This window comes from Hypomesus transpacificus, chromosome 17, assembly GCF_021917145.1.
Source record: "Hypomesus transpacificus isolate Combined female chromosome 17, fHypTra1, whole genome shotgun sequence".
NCBI lineage: Eukaryota > Metazoa > Chordata > Actinopteri > Osmeriformes > Osmeridae > Hypomesus > Hypomesus transpacificus.
In genome coordinates, this window is record NC_061076.1 from 1,111,033 (window position 1) to 1,130,507 (window position 19,475).

Genomic DNA, 19,475 nt, shown 5'->3' on the forward strand with positions numbered 1-19,475 from the left:
ACAAAGGGACTCTCATACTCGCAGCATAGCCTCCACCCCACCTCCCTCCACCCATCCCCTCCTCCACACTGCACCAACAACCTCCCTCCATCTCTCCCCTCTCAGGTTGAGACTGTACGAAAGAGAGAGATAGAAAGAGAGAAAGAGATTGAAAGAGAGAGAGAGAAGAGTAGAAGAGTAGAAGAAGATAAGGAGTAGAAGAGGATAGAAGAGTAGAAGAAGATAGAGGAGTAGGAGAGGATAGAGGAGTAGAAGAAGATAGAGGAGTAGGAGAGGATAGAGGAGTAGAAGAAGATAAACAGAATCCTGACAGGAGGGTGAACGGAGGACAAGAGGTCAGAGAGAGAGAAGAACGTTAGGGTTCAAGAAAGGCTCAAGGCAGGAAGAGAGGGGGGCAAAGAGGAGGCGGTGCGCTATTAGACATGGTGGATCTGTCAGCTGGGTGCTGCTGTGTCCGTGGTCTGGGAGGTGGATCACGAGATGTGATGATCTGCTGTCTCAGAGGCCCACATGACAGGAAGAGCCAACCCTCCCCGGGCTCTGGCTCTGCTGCAAACACAGGGTCCTCTTCACATTCTCCGTCACAAATTAACGTGGTGAGATCAGGGATTTCATGTTGTCGTCAGACTGTTTCTAATACTGAGAACACTGAGTGTAAGAAACAGTAAAAGTACAAATCAATCTTGAATGTTAATCAGAAATCCTGTTACCTTGTGGGTCATAATGTGCATTATGAAGACAAGGCCAGGATTAAACCAAGGCTCTCTGTATCACAGGCTCCCTACACCAAAGCTGTTAATTGGGTGAGGGTTTCCCCACTTTTTACCCCCCCCCCCCCCTGCTCCTCTCTCTCCTTGTTGCCTTGGCAACAACCTATTTCCTCTCTGACAATGACCAGCCTGTGCTTTTCTGTTTGTATGTGTGAGTACGTGTTTGTATGCATACGTGTGTGTGTGAGTTTGCGAGGGCTGTGGCCAGGCCGGCTCAGTCCCGCGCCAGCTTGTCTCACCATCCAGTCCTCAAAGTTCTGAATTCGCTGCCGACGGATGTGTTCCTGGTTTCCTTAATATGTTGGTGGCTATCAGAGCGCTTCAAGAAGAAAAGTGAAACTACCAGGCTTAGCAAACATAAGTTGGAGGGAGGAGAAAATGCTAAAGGCTTTGATGACCGTACAGAGATCTGGAGAATGTGGCGCAAGAACACATTCCTCCATCTGAGAATTAGTGCTTAGACCTCGTCAGAAGGACCCAGTGGCTAACCTGAAGTGGATTCTACACTGAATATAACAAGGTTTCACTGAATTACAGTTCAGATAAGGTGAATTCATTTATTCCAGCTCATGACACGTGGGCCCATTTCAGATGGAGTCACACACCACAGGTATGACTCCAGGAGGATCATGTTAACTATGTCTATGGAGGCAACTTCAACTGTTCATGAGCGAAGTTGGTTAATTCAGTTTTACACAATTAAATAGGTTCTTCAGGAGCTGCCTGACCACTTCTTTAGAACCAGATGTAGTTACATCTCAATGCTTTTATGCTAAATGAATAAAGCTGGGAAAAGAACGTCCAGGGATGATGTTAATGGTTGAGCTCAACACACACAACTGTTGGGAATTCAACAACATGCTACATTTCTTTCATACAAATTAATTTATTCACAGGAAAAATAAAACAGATCTATAAAACAAACTACCATCTCCCTTCACAGAACCACTTCATAATCGTAGCCGAGTTTCTGAAAGTACATTTGAGCTAAACAGTGACTTGAGTTACATTCCCCCCTTGTGGATGTATGTTGTAACTTATCCGCCTGTCAGAGACAAAAAGGTTCAGATCTAACTATTTCCATCAGGATAATGGTGGACGCTCCGGACTGGAGAGCCGTACAGTGGCACCAAAACAAAAAAAGGTTCTCAGTTCGGCGTCAACAAATGACTGCTGACATCCCTCTCCAGGTGTCTGAGGATCTGATTGGCCGTGGGGGTGCCTGGGGCGGGGCCTGCTTCAGTCGGTGATGATAAGCTCGTCGCAGCCCCAGTCCTCGTAGCTGCCGTCTGGAAGGTAGCGCCTGATGATGATGGGGATCTTCCTACCCCTGAAGAACAGAAACACACACTCAGTATCAGCATATATGTCTGCTATACGTCTGTATACGTCTGCTAAATGACTAAATATGTCTGTGTGTGACTAGAGAAGAAAACAGTGCTTATGTGTTGCTTTACTTCAGTTCCTTCATGGCGATCTGTAGGGGATCTGTCTCTCCTTCCAGCTCCACCATGACTGGGGCACACATCCTGCAGAACACAGCAGGTTTAATACTGCCCAGATGACCGTCAACAGCGACCAGAAGAGCTCATGGGCTGTAAAACAATCGCATAGGCTACACTTTCATATGATTAAAACAGGTGAAATATACCAAACCCTAGTGTACATGGATAAACGTATCAAATGGTTAAAGCTAGGTAATATAATCATATATCCATTCCGTAATACGGAATTAACTTGAAACTTCCAGCGGTGAAGGTCAGAATTAAGCATCAGTCTTTAGGAGTGCAATTATCCATGTTCTACAACGGTTGTTCTCCAATGAGAGTCTAGGGTCTAGGTCGAACTCAGGAGGAATACTCACGCTATCTGGAGGGCGCGTGTCCCTAGCACTCTGGCTCTCTCGTATTTGGTCATGTATTGAGTTGTTATTCTCTTCTGATTGGCCTGCTGGCCCTCTCCCGCGGGAAGGATCTGTACGTTCTCCCGGTCCTCCTGGTTACCATGGCAGATAACAACGTCAGGGACAGGGAAGCGGATTTGAGAGAAGCACGAGAATTACTAACGCTTGAGTTTAAGCGACGGTACATGGCGTTTGGTGATGTATCAAGGTTAGATTAAAGAGCACGAGAAGGTTGTCAAACCTTTTAGGAATGTATATTAATACGTTTCTCAAACAAGAATTGTAGCTAACTAGCTGTAGCTATACGTTTCAAAATATGTTTGGGACAGACATCAAAGAACAAGCTATACTGTTTGCAGACATGGAGGGAAAAACATACATCTTCTGCGTTCTCCAGATCATCCATCCCCTCATCTTCTTCCCCATCATCAAAATCACCATCATCGAAGCTAGACGTTAGATCGTTTTGAGAGAGTAGAAGGCAAAACGAATCCTCGTTAGCATGCTATCGATTTATGTTTATATACGCAGCACCAAAACGACAGTCCCCACGATGAGCCACAGAAAACGTCAAACAATCTGTTTGTTTTGCGGTATATTTTAAGGTCCTGACGTTCTACTATAGCATTATACTTACTTGTCTTCGTTGTCGGACATTTTCTATAGCGTGTAGTAGAAGTTATTTCAATAAATTATGACAAATTCTCAAGAAAGTTCTCTACAGTTCGATGTCGGCGTGATTGTAATGTCCTGGAAGGTTCCGGTCTATCGGTCCGTTCGCTCCATCCGGAAGAAACAAACAAGACAGCATAGTTCCGCTAAGATAAAATGCTCTACTGGAATTTAAATGAAATAGATTTCACCAATAGAATGGTTTCAATGTTGTTACCTGAAGAAAAACAAAAAAAAGGTACTGATACAATATCCCACTGTATCCAGCATTTAATTAACACTCAACTCTATCATTCCTTTTATGTCTGTCAATAAAGGAAATAATTAAAATCTGCTCTGGTCACCTGACCAAACATATTCTAGATATAAGAAGTTAGTCAATACTCATAAGTGGTAATATGGAAATGTTTCAGTGTTTGAAGCCTGGACCTCCATTTCATCAAGGGTATCTGCCCACTTCTGGATCATTTTGGTTTTGCAGAAAGGCCCTTTATGACAAAGCTAAATACATTCTGAGAATATGTAAAAGAAATCGGAGAATTTCCACGTCCATGATGGATAAAAGATTCCTCTCTGTCAGTTCTTCTTCTGGGAGTCCTTGGTCTTGGAGTCCTCTGCTTTGCGGCCAAGCATCTTCAGAACCTTCAAGGGCTTGAACTTCACTTTGGACTTCTTCTTTTTCTCTCCCTCTTTTTGAAAATCTGGGAATGGAAAAATGTAGGTCAAATTCAGAGAAGCTGGGATGGGAGTGTTGAGAATATATCAGTTATGGAACCGGTGTCATAACATGACATCATAATGCATTTCTTACCTTTCCTCCTAATCATGGCCTCCAACAGAAGATCTTCTTCTTTCTCTCTGAAAGGGAGAAGAACACTGTTACCATGACTACTCAACGCCCTAACAATATCAGATGAACGTTCCGGTTCTAAACGCGCACGGCCCCTTATTTAGCCCTCACCTCTGTCTGTCCTGCTCCAAGCTGTTGATGATCTGATTCCTCTGTTCGATGACGGTCACCAGCTCATCCATCAGCTGATGCTCTTGGTTGCGGTCGTCCTTACTCCACTCCGACTCTGAGGGGCCAGGACATGACAGAGAAGTCATTCCGGATGATTCCATGAACACTGCATTGTCACACAGTTGTAGCAGCTGCAGTCGGCAGGATCGCTTACCAGGTTTGTTGAGAAGACACCGAAGTTCGTACTCCACATCGGCCTGCCTCTCTTCAAAATAATTTTGCTTCGTCCTGTCCGTGTACACACACACACACACACACACACAAATGGTAAAATCCACAGCTCTGCTGTTTGGAAATGCAGTCCTGACTCCAGTGCACTCACAGGTAGACCAGCTCAGCATCTCTCCGCACCAGCATGTGCTTGTCCTGAACCAGCCTGAACCAGTCCACCAGCATGTCCTCCTCATCCTGGTCTGAAACAGCAACACAACAACAATGTCAAGCCTGCTTAAAACCCCCCGCAATATTCTCTACTGTTTCCATAATGAATCATAATGGCTTCCTGATTAAATGAGTTACATCAATGTAATCAATCACTGTGACAGGACCAGACATAAAAAGATTCCAAAGTAGTTGAGGTGGCATTTTGATTTGCATCACATCTGGCACTCAGAACTGATCCATTGTCACAGTACTTGCTAACAGTGATGGACCCAGGTCAACCTGTACTGTCCAGGTTGACCCCCCAGGTTGACCCCCCCCCCCCCACCCCTCTAAGACCCACCACTGACGCAGCCTCTCAGCCTGCCCTCCAGCTCCACCCCTCTGCTCTCCAGGATGAACATTGTTTTGTCCAGCTCTATCATCTCCCCCCAATACTGCCTCACCGGCGACATACCGTCCGTCTGCACCTGACCACACACACGCACACACGCAAGGAGTGATTATGAACGGGCAACAGCAATATAGCCACAAGGATCATAAGGAAGGTAAGACATGATTTGTATGTTGCAAATCTTCTGTTTTTTCGACCTCTCACCTTCCTCTTGATGAGGGGGAAGCCATGTCCGGGGGCAGGAGCACGCGTTGCTGTGGTTACCTGGAACGTCTTGGATTTTGGTATGCCGAAAGGTGGGGGTTCACCGTCCAATAGGTTCTCTTTACAGGCCTTCAGGACAAGCACACCCGGATCAGTTACTATCTATAAATACTGACAGACTTGGGTGCACTTGATTTGAGTCACCCACTGCAATGAAACAAATGAATCAGTTTCATAAGGTATGAGAATCCAATCAAACGTGCATCAATTTCAAGTATTTCATTAAATTAAGTAATTCATTGTTAATAATTAATAAGTAATTGTTGTCTGTACCTGACCAATGTCTGATAACGACGTAAGAAAGGACTTCGTAACTAATAGTAACTTTTTCCTAAATTATTAGGAAATTATACAATGGAAGATTGTGAAACTGTCAAGCACATGATTTTAGTGGCAAAATCATAGTGAGAACCCAACTCCTATGACCTAGTTTCCAACCTGGAGACGTTTCAACCTGCTGAATCGGATGCCTTTCAGCAGTATCCTGTGACTGGCCTGACACAGACTAAGATGACAGACAAGCAGCCTCAAATCTGAACACCTCTCCCAGTCACATACAGACTCATTGGCCTGTTACCAACTTCCCATTTCACATTTGTACAGTACAATATTACTCGGCTATTAAATATATCTACTCTTACCTTACTGTGAGGCACTGCAGATGCTGGATCAATATCATTGGTTGCTTCTGAGAGATTTTCTGCCCCCCCATTGGCTGGTGTGGTGGGGCTGAGACAAGCAGGAGTGATGGCAGGCACTGACTTACTCTTGGGGAAAGGTCGGGCCGATGGTCCAGCAGAACGATCTCGACCACCAGCCTGGGATACGCCAAGCACTTCCTGTGATCTAAGTACTTCCTGTGATCTAGCTTGTTCAACCTCATCAAGAACCTCCAAGGCAGTGATGTGTGTTGTGGGTCCTTCGAGGTCGCTACCTGACGCTGCTCCAGGTAAGCCAAGCAAAGCAGATCCACCTGCTGCTGTGCATGTGTCCGTAGCTCCACCTCTTGCTGTGTGAGCGACTGCCCCTGGTAAAGCTGATCCTGACTGGCCCAGCTTGTTAGGGCCAGTGTCCTCTGCTGCTTGGCCTGGTACAGCTGACTTGGCTTTGGCACCAGTTCCGGCAGGACATGACCCGTGACCAGCGGGTATTCTGGCGTCCTCACGGCTTACTGGACCAGCGCTGGCTGAGTCACTGCTTTTAGCTGCTTTAGCTAAAAAACGGGCGCCACTCCATGACTGACTGGTTGCCATGGAGTTCTGACTGTGGCCCGCTGCACCTATTCTGGAACCTTCATCATCAGTGTCGTCCTCCTCATCCTCTTGTTCTCCAAAGGGGTTTCCTGGGGCCGGTTTCTTCCAGAACCATTCCCCGGTTCCATGCAGGGGTGACAGGGAGCTGAAGTGGGAGGGTTTGTTAGGGGATGGGGCTGGCGGTAGCCTGGTCCAGGGTCCAGGGTTGCTAATTGCCTTCCAGGGATGATCCTTGGGTCTGCAGCTTCCATCGGCAGAACTAGGACTGATGAGTAAAACAGATCACAAGAGTAAGAGATGAAAAAGCTTCGGAAAAATATAAACTGGTAAATATTGAAATCATTGGGGAATCTTTTGCATTCATGACGTAGATCTGTTTGGTAAACTCGCCTGGGTGGGGATTGGTTTTGATCAGCTGACGTGCCTGCAGGAGGTGAAACAAAAGCGAGGAGAAAGGGAGAAGAAATTAAATGCTTACGTATTCATAGCGGGAGAACTATTAGAAAAACAACTGTAAAACTCACCCGCAACAGAGTTGTCCAAGGCTTTACCAGCGCGGGTCCTGGGGGCAGGACGAGGGGCGGTGGAGGAGTCCAGCATGCGTCTGGGGGCAGGTACCGGCCGACTGCTACCCCCCTGTGGAGCAGACGTGGCTCCCGGTGCTGGAGAGGGATCAGTGCACCTAGCAGCCACCTCCCAGGGGGGTATTTCTGCATGAGGGGGCGACCTTGCGTCGCGTTGGGATGTCACTTCCTGTGTTACTACTTTGGGGAGGAGTTCCGTTGATCCCGCCTCTTCCTGTCTGCTGAGGTCAGGGTGAGAGCTCTCAATGGCTGAGCAGTGATGGGAGCAGACCAATGAGCCAGGATCTTCACCCTCTCTGTAGGAACCAGGTAGCAAGGTATTTCTGCACAGCCTGCATCTGTTTGACAAAGACATACACGATTTAACAGCTGGCAAAAGAAAAGTACAAATAGTATAAAATTAAATATACTACTGAGATAGATCCAGATGATTATTATTGCTGTCATTGTTGGTGCTGGTACCTGAAGCAGATCCGGTGATAGAGCTGGCCGTCCACCAGATGTCTTTGGAGCAGGTGGACATGCCTTTTGCAGGAGACACACTCCCCAGTCAGTCTGCTGCCACCGCTCTGCTGCGCTGCGATGCTCTGCTGCGCTGCGACGCTCTGCTGCGCAGCGACGCTCTGCTGCGCCGCGACGCTCTGCTGCGCTGCGAAGCTCTGCTGCGCTGAGATGCTCTGCTGCGCTGCGACGCTCTGCTGCGCTGAGACGCTCTGCTGCGCTGCAACGCTCTGGTGAGATTTACCGCTCTGCCCTCCTGATGAGCTCTGCACACGCAAACACAGTCAGGATGACAAAGATGCTGTATGCTGTGAAAACAGACTGCTAGAATGTACAGGTACAGGAACATGGAAGCTATAAAAAGCTGTTTTCAGAGCCCAAGAGTACAGTAAGAATGAGGTTTGTTGTTGCTATGGAGAAAGACATCTTGTGGTCATTTGGAAGAATGAAAACATAAACACTATTATTACAATGATGACATGTTGTTACCGTGGCTGGTTCAAGGTCCGAAAAAAATGCAGGTTGTTTCTTGGTCATGTGTGTGGGGCGGTCAACATAAACATCTGACACCTTTAGCCTGAACGGACCGACTGCAAGGCAAAGCGTTTACAGTATTGATTAATCAGTAGGCTAGACTTTTAGAGAGTAGAAAATATCCAAATAAATAAGGTTACCCTGAGTTAGCTTGTTGAAGACGAGATAGTACTGGGACAGGTAGGTGATGACGCCCAGACGATCAGGGGTGTCCATGGCAACCATGTCTCCAGGGTCCAGCAGGGCAGGGATGCCCAGTTTCGACGCTGCCACTTCAAACGCCTAGCAGAGGGAGACAAGGGCACAGGTGGGGTTCAGTTGATTCCTATCATCTGTGGCTCATCCATACATCTCCCCTGAATGATCAAGCATTTCATTAAGCCAAATGAATGGGTATACTAGCAAGTATACAAAGTGTAGGGATGCCAGGAGAGATGAAAACTCACCAGACGGTTGTTTTCATAAACGTTTTCCTTGGAGAGGGAGTGGAAGTCTCTGGAATAGGGCAAGGTAAAAATGTAGATACATTTAATTTTTGAATTTAGACTGATGAGAGAGAGAGAGAGAGAGAGAGAGAGAGAGAGAGAGAGAGAGAGAGAGAGATTGTTGGATTAGTCTCCATGCTGCTGTCCTGGGCAAATCCAGATGAGCCCAGATTAGACAGCCAATCAGGGTCTGCTTTTGGAGTTTGGCTCCAACACAGTGGGTGCCTGGAGATTGTATCAGAAAACCCTGAGCTTCAGATAGCACAACGCACACACTAATACATTGGAAAACTATTCTGGCCTGGCTTGTTACCTGTAAACTAAGATGCAATACAATCCAGTAAATTGGTTGAAGCAATCTATGATTAAAAATAATTTAATAGAATGCTACCAAATCCCTTTAACACTCAACCTACTCAACATAAAATAGGGTCGAAACTATTTCATTGTTTCAAACGGGTGGGATTGGTGGAACTGAGGGTGGACGGACGGACGGATAGACTACAGCAGCCAGGGAATCTGGAGCACAACACAGTTGATAAACCAAGAAGCCTATATGATCTGTTACCGCCTATAGCCTACGTTGTAGGCCTACACGTAAAAAGAAACATTTACTTACATTAAATCAGGTCGGTGTTTGTGGATTAAAGCACAAAAGGCTAACCCATCTCTAAATGACGTGGACATGTTCTTAATGTCCACATTGGGGTAATTCTCGCACTCGATTCGACACCAGTCTTGAAGAGCCTTCAGCGAACCCATGACTATCCTTAATCGACTCAAATGAACTTTTCGTCGCCGTCCAAACTTCATCAGTACTCCTTTTTGACCTAGACTGCGGAAAGATGTCAACTTCCGCAGGTAGATATTCCGTTTTTATATATCGCTTGCTACAATTAGGTTACAATGTTGTCACAACAAACTCACGTATACGTCCCATTCGAGAATTCCAAAGCAGTTTAATCATTTTGCCAGTATATTGTTGTTCTTTTCATAGACTTCAAGAGTTCCTTGCTCTTGATTAACTATACTTGGGACGAGTAAATTGAATTAAAAACAAATCCGTTACTCACTCTACTTGATTACCGCGCGTATGAAGCCTAGCCTGCAACGCAGCTTCATACCGCTAGGGACACACGACAGCATCTAAATTTAGTTTAGGTTTAGGTTTCAGCTTGGGAACACAATCAACTGCAACTACAATCTAACTATTCAAATGCATGTGAAATTTTAGAGGTGTAGACAACAAAATTGTGTTGTTTTGCCAATACAGTGTCTACGCCACAGTTGAAGTGGCGTTCCAGTGAGGTCCTTAGATGTCAGTTGTTGAACGTGTCTAGAGACGAGAGTGGAGGCGGTTGTTTGGGAGCGTCATAGTAAACAAACAAATGCCAAATACAGTTTAAACATATAAAAAGGCAATGCAGCGTTAGAATCGGAGTCGGAGATGTTATGTCACTAGCTGCAGTCACTGATCAGTCAGACAGTAACAGTACCGCACTAGAACGTGTCGGACCTGGTGCACACCGGACCACTACGTTCTCCTCGCGATAGTCTTGCGTCAAAAAGAAATCCCGTAGTGATGGCTGCGCCGCCTGACACGGAGAGTTTGGAGTCCCGTATCAGTAAGTGTTTTGAAGTTATAAAGGTTATGGAGACAGGTAAATGACCGTGCATAGACAACATGTAGGTGTAGCATTGAATGCAATGATAGAGACGACAATTTACGCAAAACGGGTGGGCAAAGCAGCGACAGCCATCAGAACCATGGCTAGCTGGCAGCTTAGCCGGATAGCTGTTGTGCTAGCCAGCTGTCACACAGTCAAGCGGTATCTAGCTAGCTATTTAGCTACTTAGCTATTTAGCTACTTAGTTACTTAGCTAGATAGCTATCTGTCAACAACAGATGTCTCCAGAAGTGTCCTTTCTAATAGGAAAACATCAAACATCAAACGCGAACGTCACATCATATCTAGAGCTAACATTAGTGGTGGCTTGCAAGGTTGTCATTTAAATTGTACTTCAAACAGACATATCACGCAAGGGTATGGATTAACTACTGATGCTAGTTTAAGTGACTCAGGGCTGTCCAATTCAGGAAGCAGTTTTTACATTAAGGATTTCCTCAATTGCCAGTGTGCTAATGTGTCTTGGTATGGGTGATAGTGATATTTAGGCGGTTTAATCTCTCATGTTTCAGATAGAGCCACAAACCCACTAAACAGAGATACAGACTGGGAGGGGATCCATGCTTTCTGTGACCAGCTCAATAATGATTTGGAGGGGTAAGTGAATGCTAGTTCTGCCTTGTAACTTGCTCACCTGTCTGGAAGGTAATCAAATTATGATTTTGGAATACTAAACCGGCTAATCCTCGGTTATAAAAGCATAGAGAAACATGTCACACATGTACAATGCTGAACATTAAAATACAACTTTATTAATCATAGAAAGGTTAATTTAGTCCGATTTTTTTTGTTGAATGTGCTAGTTGTTCCTAAAGTGCCGATTTGATGAAGGACCTCCATTCTATTTCTCAGCCCCCAACTGGCCACAAGACTCCTGGCTCACAAGATCCAGTCTCCCCAGGAGTGGGAGGCAACACAGGCTCTCCTGGTGAGGTCTTGGTTACCCTGGCAACCCTGCCAGTTACCATGGCGAAAACAGCTTGCTGTCAAAACAATGAAAGAATCTCTAGAATATGTCATTTTTATTGTATTTTTTTGCTTTAGAACTTGAGTATGTGGCAACTTGGATTTGAAGTTTTGGGTAATCTGCAAAACATGTGTTTTATTCCTTCTCTAAAGGATTAGAGTTATCTAACGACAGGTATCTGTTCAGTTACCACCAGGAAGTAGACTTTAGTGGGCACCATTTCTTACAGGATGTCCCAGGCACTGAAGGAGGGCAGAGTGACACAGCAACAAAACCAGTCCATGCAAACAGGATTAACCGATCTTCATCTTTTGTTCTGCGTCCTACTCTGTCCTCCTTCACTACCAGGGAGACACTACCTGGTAGACCTGGAACACAACCTCAGGGTGATTCCTCCAGCAGGTAGAGTTATGAGTTTGTCTTGTCATTCGCCAGGTGCTGGAGATGTGTATGAAGGATTGCGGGAAAAGATTTCACAATGAAGTTGGAAAGTTTCGCTTCCTCAACGAGCTCATCAAAGTTGTGTCTCCCAAGGTAATGATGTGTGTGTGTTTGATGTAAAGGTCTGTCAGAGTCAATATACACTCGTTACAACAAAGCCATTTCTGAACCAGGTTAAGCACTTAACGCTGTATCAACTAAACATTCAGCCTGACCGGGCCCTCTGTTGCACTCCATAGTGTGAGAGTCTCTGCAAAATGACTAAATGTAAATGTAATGGTAGATGTAGGGGTTCAAACCCCATCAGAGTCCCTCTGTCAGGTTTACTCGGCCTCCTCTCCCCCCCTCAGTACCTGGGCTCACGTTCCCCAGAGGCTGTGAAGAAGAAGGTTCTGGAGCTGATCTACAGCTGGACTCTGAGTCTGCCTGACGAGACCAAGATAGCAGATGCCTACCAGATGTTGAAGAAACAAGGTGACTAACTGTACTGTCGTAACTACAATGTCTTCATTCACCTCTTGAACTGCAGGTAAATACTCTACCGCTGAGCTGTGCCCATCCCCGTACAAATGTACTCGCTGTGTTGTAATTGAGACACAACAAAATGTTGATATGACAAGAACATATCAGAGCATATACTCACAAATAACTTACGTACATAGACAGGTACCTTATCATTCAGGGTAAAGTGCAATGTTCCAGCGGTGTATCACAAACAGTTGGAAGGGTCTTTGACTGTGACTCATTTGGATGTTGTTCTGTAAACCCAGGCATGGTGAAGCAGGATCCTGACCTCCCCCCAGGTCAGCTGTGGCTGCCTCCTCCTCCCAGACCCAAGAGCGCCGTCTTCGAGGACGAGGAGAAGTCCAAGGTGGGGCTGCTCCAGAGGGGACTCTCCTGAGAACAGTCTGTTATGTCATCTTTGTCTCAGTAGTCAAATGCACCTTACTTCTACCTTTTTACTGACCTATTTATCAATGTTTCTCCATCCTCCCTCTCTCCTCCTACCTCTCTCCTCCCCCTTTCTACCTCTTTCCATCCTCCCTCTCTCCTCCTCCCTCTTTCCATCCTCCCTCTCTCCATCCTCCCTCTCTCCTCCCTCTCTCCTGCCATTCTGCTCCTTCACTCCCGTCTCTCCATCCTCCTCATACCTCTCCTGTATATCTCTATCTCCTCCTCTCCTGTATATCCCTCTCTCCCCTCTCCTGTATATCTCTCTCTCCTCCTCTCCTGTATATCCCTCTCTCCCCTCTCCTGTACATCCCTCTCTCCCCTCTCCTGTATATCCCTCTCTCCTCCTCTCCTGTATATCTCTTTCTCCTCCTCTCCTGTATATCTCTCTCTCCTCCTCTCCTGTATATCTCTTTCTCCTCCTCTCCTGTATATCTCTCTCTCCCCTCTCCTGTATATCTCTCTCCTCTCTCCTGCTCCTCCCCCTCTCCTGTCCTCTTCTGGTCGGGGCTGTTGTAGGTGCTGTCTCGTCTGTTAAACAGCACACACCCTGAGGACCTGAAGGCTGCTAACAAACTGATCAAAGAGATGGTGCAGGAGGTAAGATCCTTCCATCTCTTCTTCACTAACACATGTAGAAACACCTACGCCTGTATGACATAGCAGTAACCTGTGTATGTTCCTGTGTGTGTGGCCTCTCAGGACCAGAGGCGAGCAGAGAAGGTGTCCAGGCGTGTGAACACCATCCAGGAGGTGAATGAGAGTGTGGGCCTGCTGACTCAGCTGCTGGAGGAGCATGATGGGAGCAGCAGCAGCCTGGAGCTCCTGCAGGTCTAAACACTGGCGCATACATCTGATCAACTGCACACGGTACTGCACACGGTACTGCACACGGTACTGCACACGGTACTGCCCACGGTACTGCACACGGTACTGCACACGGTACTGCACACGGTACTGCACACGGTACTGCACACGGTACTGCACACGGTCCATCAAGTCAAGGAAGTCTGATCTGCTTGCGCATGTAGGAAGGAGACAAGGTATGGTGGTACAAAGTTGTCTGCCGACCAGTATCCATGCAAGAGCATTTATACAGAATAGAGGTTACATCCTTAATTTCTCTGACAAGCACGCAAATATACACACACACACACTCACATATGCACACACAGTCACATGGTACATGCTAAAGTGAGTGTGTGTGTGTGCAGGATCTGTACCAGCGTTGCGAGAAGATGAGGCCGACTCTCTTCAGACTAGCCAGTGACACAGAAGACAACGATGAAGCTCTGGGTGAGGCCTGTCTTCCCCTCACCCTGTGGGTGTGTGTGTGTGTTCATTCTCTCTCCTGTGTGTGTGGGTGTTCATTCTCTCTCCTGTGTGTGTGTGGGTGTTCATTCTCTCTCCTGTGTGTGTGTGTGTTCATTCTCTCTCCTGTATGTGTGGGTGTTCATTCTCTCTTCTGTGTGTGTGGGTGTTCATTCTCTCTCCTGTGTGTGTGTGTGTGTTCATTCTCCTGTGTGGCCAGCGGAGATCCTGCAGGCCAATGACAGTGTGACTCAGGTCATCAACAGGTACAAGCAGCAGGTGAAGGGAGAGGAGGTGAACGGCAACAGCACTGCTGAGTACAGACTCACAGGTACACACACACCACACACACTCACACACAGGTACACACACACCACACACAGGTAAACACACACCACACACACTCACACACAGGTAAACACACACCACACACACCACACACACCACACACACTCACACACACACAAACACACACACCCCACACACAGACATTCACAGATTTTAGTTTAGGTAACTCAAATGGTGTCTGAAGACTGAAAACAGAATTGAGCTGGTATCCTAAACAGGAAGCAGCAGCACAGCACTGCTAGACCTGTCGGGATTGGACACGTCGCCACAGTCCCCGCCCTCCTTCCCAGAATTCCCCACACCAACAGACAGCACAAACGCCCCTTCACAGGAGATGGGCCTCAGTCTCCTTGACGACGAGCTGATGTCACTAGGTGAGGACTGAAGACATGTTTGGCAGGATAATGTGAGTGTGCATGAGGCCACGCCCCCTGGTCTCTGATGCCACGCCCCCTGTGCATTATGCCACGCCCCCCTGTGCATGATGCCACGCCCCCCTGTGCATGATGCGACGCCCCCCTGTGTCTGATGCCATGCCCCCCTGTGCATGATGCCACGCCCACCTGTGTCTGATGCCACGCCCCCCTGTGTCTAATGCCACGCCCCCCTGTGTCTGACAGGGTTGAGTGAGGGGACCCTGACGTCTGCAGCCTCGCAGCCGGACGACTCCACGGCCTGGGACTCTTTCCAGGTAGGGTGGAGGGGTGGATGAGTAGAGAGGGGTGGCGAGATGGAGAGAGATGGTGGGGTGGATGGGTAGAGAGGGGTGGAGAGATGCAGGGATGGAGAGAGATGCAGGGATGAAGAGAGATGCTGGGGTGGTGAGGTGGTGGGCTGGATAGGTAGAGAGGGGTGGAGAGATGCAGGGATGGAGAGAGATGGAGGGATGGAGAGGTGGTGGGGTGGAGAAAGGTGGGACCATGTAGAACGCCAACAATCACACAGCTGACATACTTTATGGAGCTGAAACAGCGTCTCCAACAAGGTCATCATCTTTGTCTCAAATATCAGATTTGATCTCTCTCTCTCCTCGTCCCCCGCTCCCCCAGTCCTCTGACAGTGTGGATGCAGACGTCCCTGCAGCCCCCAGCCTCCTCCTGAGTCCAGACCCCGCAGCCCTGTCCCAGGCCACCTCCTCCTCGGCCACTACCCCCAGCAGCTCTGCCCTGGATGAGTTAGACCTGCTGGGGAAGGCCTTGCTGCAGCAGTCCCTGCCTCCAGAGGGCCTCCAGGTCAAATGGTAACTCACCGCTCACAACAACTTCACCTACAACACTTGGAATTTCTTTCAGGTGAGTTGCAGTTTCACGGACAGGGTCCTTGTCTCTCCGCAGGGACAAGCAGCAGTCCAGACCTACTCTACGAGATCTACAGAGCAAGTCTGGGTCAAACCCCAGCCCAAGCCCCATCCCGGCCTTCACCTCCGAGCATCCTGGGGCTCTCCTGAACTCCCAGTCCAGCCTGGGAGCTACATTGCTGGGCATGTCGCCTGTTCACACAGAGGCTCCTCCTCCAGTGGTCACACTGACAGATGTGTTAGTACCGTTAGAATCTATAAGGCCCAGTAAGTGACAATATATCTTCTTTTGGATAGCACTCAAAACGTAAAAAGTTTGACAACTGATATAATTTGAAATTCACTCTCTCCCTACCTTCCCCCGTCCTCTTCATCTCTGCCTCTCTATCTTTCTCTACCTTTTCTTCTCACTCCTCTCCATCCTTCCCTTCCTTCATCCTTTCCCCCCCTCCTCCCTCCCCCCCTCCCCCCTCTCTCTCAGGTAGCGTGTTGCCTGTGACGGTGTTTGACGGTCACAGCTTGCGGGTCCTGTTCCATTTTGCTCGTGACGCCCCTCCATCTTGCCCTGACGTCCTGGTGGTCATCGTCTCCATGCTGTCCTCCGCCCCGGTCCCCATCACCAACATCCAGCTGCAGACCTCCGCCCCCCAGGTAACCCCCCCCCCCCCCCCCCCTGCTGCTCCTACAGCTCCCAGCTCATCTGAACAGTCTAAACAGTGTGTGTGTGTGTGTTGTAGGGAATGGCCGTGAAGCTACAGCCCCCATCAGGGATGGAGCTTCCAGCCTTTAACCCCATCCTGCCCCCCACCGCCATCACACAGGTCCTGCTACTGGCCAACCCCCTCAAGGTACACCCCCCCTGCCCCCACCGCCATCACACAGGTCCTGCTACTGGCCAACCCCCTCAAGGTACACCCCCCCTGCCCCCACCGCCATCACACAGGTCCTGCTACTGGCCAACCCCCTCAAGGTACCCTTCCCTCTCCTCCCCTCTCCTCCCCCCTCTCTTCCTGTACTGATCTCTCTCTGCTGTGGCCCCCAGGAGCAGGTGCAGCTGGACTACAGGCTGAGCTTCACCCTGGGAGACGAGGAGCACCACAAGACTGGACGAGTCCAACACTTCCCTCCTGCAGACACCTGGGGGACCCTATGACCCCCTGGCAGACTGCTTCCCCTCCCCCCTCCTCCCCCCCTCCCCCCTCTTCCCCGCACGCTCCTGGACGTCTGACCAGTCATTCCTCCTTAGTTGAAGTTGTGATCTCCCAGAGTCTCTGCCGTAATTGGCTGAGAGATCGTCTGGGGGCGGGACTCTGCCAACCAGAAGACCTGACCGAGGGTAGACAGTTCCAACGTGACTCCTGATTGGCTAGTTAGAAACTCTGCTATTTTGCTAATGCATATCCAGTCTCTGCACCTGCATAGGGGGGGGGGGGTGTACAGGGCACCAGGGAGGGGACAGCCAGAGCTACTGACTCACCAACACAACACTGCATCAACAACCAGTGGGTTACTTTGGTTACTTTGGGTTTACTTTTCTTCGGCTATGATTGGTTGATATTGATTTGTTCATCAATAGGTCATCTGTAATGCTTCAGTCTGGACAGGACAGGTACATAGTGTGTGGGATTATTCTTTGTTGTGTACGTCTTTAATCTTTGCTTAACTTTGTGGTCCCGCTTTAACAAACCTGCAGTTCCCTCTTGGCTGGCAGATGGCGCCATGCTACATTCTCGTCTGTTTCGTTTGAACTGTGAACGCTATGAAGGAACATAAACACGTATGTAGATATGTGGGTGCACTTGATTTAGTGCACAAGTTGGGCGGAGTTCTCGCCTTAGGACCAATGACTCCCCCTCTCAAATATGCAAAGCTCACTTGGAAGGGTGTTCACGCTAAATCAAGTGGACTTCCAAGATTGATACAATAGAACATTTAGGAGACGTTTTCTGGAGCTCGTCCCATCTGAGTATTATGTTTAATGGAGCTCTCCTGATAGAAATGTCTGTAATGTCGTTCATTTGACTGCTTTTGGGTTTCCTGTGTTTCTGTGTTATTTCTACAGGCCCTTGAGATCAGGGAGTCTGTACTTTACCAGGATGTTAGTGATATCATAATGAATGAACTCACGCTGCCATTTGCACGTAAGCTGAACTGCAGCTCGTTTCCCCTTGTCTTAAGACAAAGAAAAATATATGAAATATGAGCGTATCATATCTGCCGTTTGTGCCTACTTTGGTTTGTTTTCTTACGTTTGCACTACACATCAATGTGTTAGACCGTCGTCCTGGTTACCGCTGTTACATCTATACACTGTAAAACCTTCAGGTCCAACAGCACCCTACACACACCCTTCACTCCTAGAGATTTGTTATAAAGGTCATATGTTTGATGGAAGGCATGGTGGTGTACATACAGATTCTCTAAATAAATTCTCTCCAGATGATCTGAATCAGTGGATGTGACTGCTTCTCTGCATAAAGGGATCCAACATGATGGTTCCTATGGTTACTATGTACAGGGTTCTAATTATGGGGGGGTTTTGACCCCCCTAATTAAATACATATATTAATTAACTGATATCAGTTAAATGAATTGGTTTGAGCGAGATTTGAACCAGGGCTACCGTGTTTGGCAGTAGACTTGACGGTACACATGCTTACCCACCGAGCCACTGAGGGTTTCTGCAAAGTTACTTTCTACAACACAGTGTAATTGCCCTTACGACACCTCTATCCGCCTCCATCACAGGCAGAGGGCGGGGTTTGACCCCCCTAATTAAGACTTGGCCCCCCAAAAGAGCTAAGCTAAGAGCTAGGTCGGGGGAGTCGATACATCTATATATTGTTTTTACCTGTAATCATAAATATTACTTTATGGAGAATGATTTGACACCCCCAATCATCATAGTATTAGTCGGACTCTAAACAAAACCACTGGACGCAAATGTTCAAAAGGGTCGTTGAAAATGTATTCAAATCTGAAAAACAAAGCAAACAGTGAGCCTAGTGGAGGTGATAGCAGGTTTCAACACACAGCTCAGCCAGACTGGGACCAACAAGATTAGAAACATTAACACAAATAAAAGATGACATGTAAAACACATACATGTGAAAGCAGATCATGTTATGTTTATATCGTCTACAGATCAACTTAACAATTTTTATACCTTCAAAGGCGTGATAAAAAGTCTTACATAAAACCAAATATGGGTTTGGATGAAGATACTTCATTACGTGGGTTCTAAAAAACGCTAAACAAAATATTAAGAACACAAAAAAGCTACCCAAATTCTTATTTTGTGGACTTTTTCCAGATGTGAAGACCAGAAAAGTAAAGAGAGGTACACTAGAAGCCAGAAAACAAAAATCTGAAACACAAGAATCACAAAGGAACTGCTGGACCTACCTTCAAAACATCTCAGAGATTCACAAGACTCAATGTAGCAAAGCAACTGGCAGCTTCCTAATAACAGACTGGTTCACATCTGATCGTTTTTTACACAATAACATGAGACCTATTTCTAATTTCAGAAATATTACAAACAGGACAGACACCAAAAGTAGCTTATCACAAAGATTTGTATAACTTCTCAGCAAAATAGAAACGCAGAAACGCAGAAACTCAGAATAGGTGTTAATTGCCAAGATAAAGAAGTGTCAATGACTCCTGCTTCAAGACAGGCATGTCGGTAGATATGGAGACTATAGACA

At 47.4% G+C, this 19,475-nt stretch overlaps 3 protein-coding genes across 6 annotated transcripts; 1 reads left to right on the top strand and 2 right to left on the bottom strand.

Moving 5' to 3' along the window:
• Positions 1–1,640: 1,640 nt before the first annotated feature.
• polr2f (RNA polymerase II, I and III subunit F) lies at positions 1,641–3,450 on the bottom strand. Its single transcript, XM_047038791.1, has 5 exons — positions 3,311–3,450; positions 3,053–3,122; positions 2,635–2,765; positions 2,228–2,299; positions 1,641–2,100 (listed from the first exon to the last, which is right to left on the bottom strand). The coding sequence occupies exons 1-5, from the start codon at positions 3,328–3,330 to the stop codon at positions 2,010–2,012; spliced, it is 384 nt and encodes a 127-aa protein (XP_046894747.1). The 5' UTR covers positions 3,331–3,450; the 3' UTR covers positions 1,641–2,009.
• A 104-nt stretch (positions 3,451–3,554) lies between these two features.
• LOC124479420 (MICAL-like protein 1) lies at positions 3,555–9,575 on the bottom strand. Its single transcript, XM_047038165.1, has 15 exons — positions 9,382–9,575; positions 8,724–8,772; positions 8,418–8,559; positions 8,233–8,333; positions 7,705–8,009; positions 7,183–7,580; positions 7,049–7,082; positions 6,047–6,923; positions 5,346–5,474; positions 5,091–5,217; positions 4,689–4,779; positions 4,521–4,594; positions 4,307–4,421; positions 4,157–4,203; positions 3,555–4,046 (listed from the first exon to the last, which is right to left on the bottom strand). The coding sequence occupies exons 1-15, from the start codon at positions 9,573–9,575 to the stop codon at positions 3,922–3,924; spliced, it is 2,808 nt and encodes a 935-aa protein (XP_046894121.1). The 3' UTR covers positions 3,555–3,921.
• LOC124479856 (ADP-ribosylation factor-binding protein GGA1-like) lies at positions 9,457–19,125 on the top strand. Of its 4 annotated transcripts, none has more exons than XM_047038787.1 (17): positions 9,457–9,623; positions 10,963–11,047; positions 11,303–11,378; positions 11,853–11,951; positions 12,209–12,332; positions 12,629–12,729; positions 13,329–13,409; positions 13,512–13,640; positions 14,024–14,105; positions 14,341–14,451; positions 14,687–14,842; positions 15,089–15,159; positions 15,518–15,708; positions 15,803–16,032; positions 16,247–16,416; positions 16,503–16,674; positions 16,736–19,125. In XM_047038787.1, the coding sequence occupies exons 1-17, from the start codon at positions 9,608–9,610 to the stop codon at positions 17,125–17,127; spliced, it is 2,286 nt and encodes a 761-aa protein (XP_046894743.1). In that variant the 5' UTR covers positions 9,457–9,607; the 3' UTR covers positions 17,128–19,125. The 4 variants fall into 4 exon arrangements, with proteins under 4 accessions (XP_046894743.1, XP_046894742.1, XP_046894745.1 ...); XM_047038786.1 differs by lacking the exon at positions 9,457–9,623 and adding an exon at positions 10,128–10,387; XM_047038789.1 differs by lacking the exon at positions 9,457–9,623 and adding an exon at positions 10,133–10,387 and having other exon boundaries at positions 16,503–16,613; positions 16,814–17,008.
• Positions 19,126–19,475: the final 350 nt, after the last annotated feature.

Coding starts and splice junctions, on each gene's coding strand:
- polr2f (XM_047038791.1), bottom strand. CDS start 3,330: ATGTCCGACAACGAAGACAA. Junction 2,300..2,634: donor ACACGCGCCCTCCAGATAGC/GTGAGTATTCCT, acceptor TGTGTTCTGCAG/GATGTGTGCCCCAGTCATGG. Junction 2,101..2,227: donor ATCGCCATGAAGGAACTGAA/GTAAAGCAACAC, acceptor TCTGTTCTTCAG/GGGTAGGAAGATCCCCATCA.
- LOC124479420 (XM_047038165.1), bottom strand. CDS start 9,575: ATGAAGTTTGGACGGCGACGAAAAGTTCATTTGAGTCGATTAAGGATA. Junction 8,010..8,232: donor CGGACCTTGAACCAGCCACG/GTAACAACATGT, acceptor TTGCGTGTGCAG/AGCTCATCAGGAGGGCAGAG. Junction 4,204..4,306: donor TTGGAGCAGGACAGACAGAG/GTGAGGGCTAAA, acceptor TCTCCCTTTCAG/AGAGAAAGAAGAAGATCTTC.
- LOC124479856 (XM_047038786.1), top strand. CDS start 10,345: ATGGCTGCGCCGCCTGACACGGAGAGTTTGGAGTCCCGTATCA. Junction 10,388..10,962: donor GAGTTTGGAGTCCCGTATCA/GTAAGTGTTTTG, acceptor CTCATGTTTCAG/ATAGAGCCACAAACCCACTA. Junction 13,410..13,511: donor TCAAAGAGATGGTGCAGGAG/GTAAGATCCTTC, acceptor GTGGCCTCTCAG/GACCAGAGGCGAGCAGAGAA.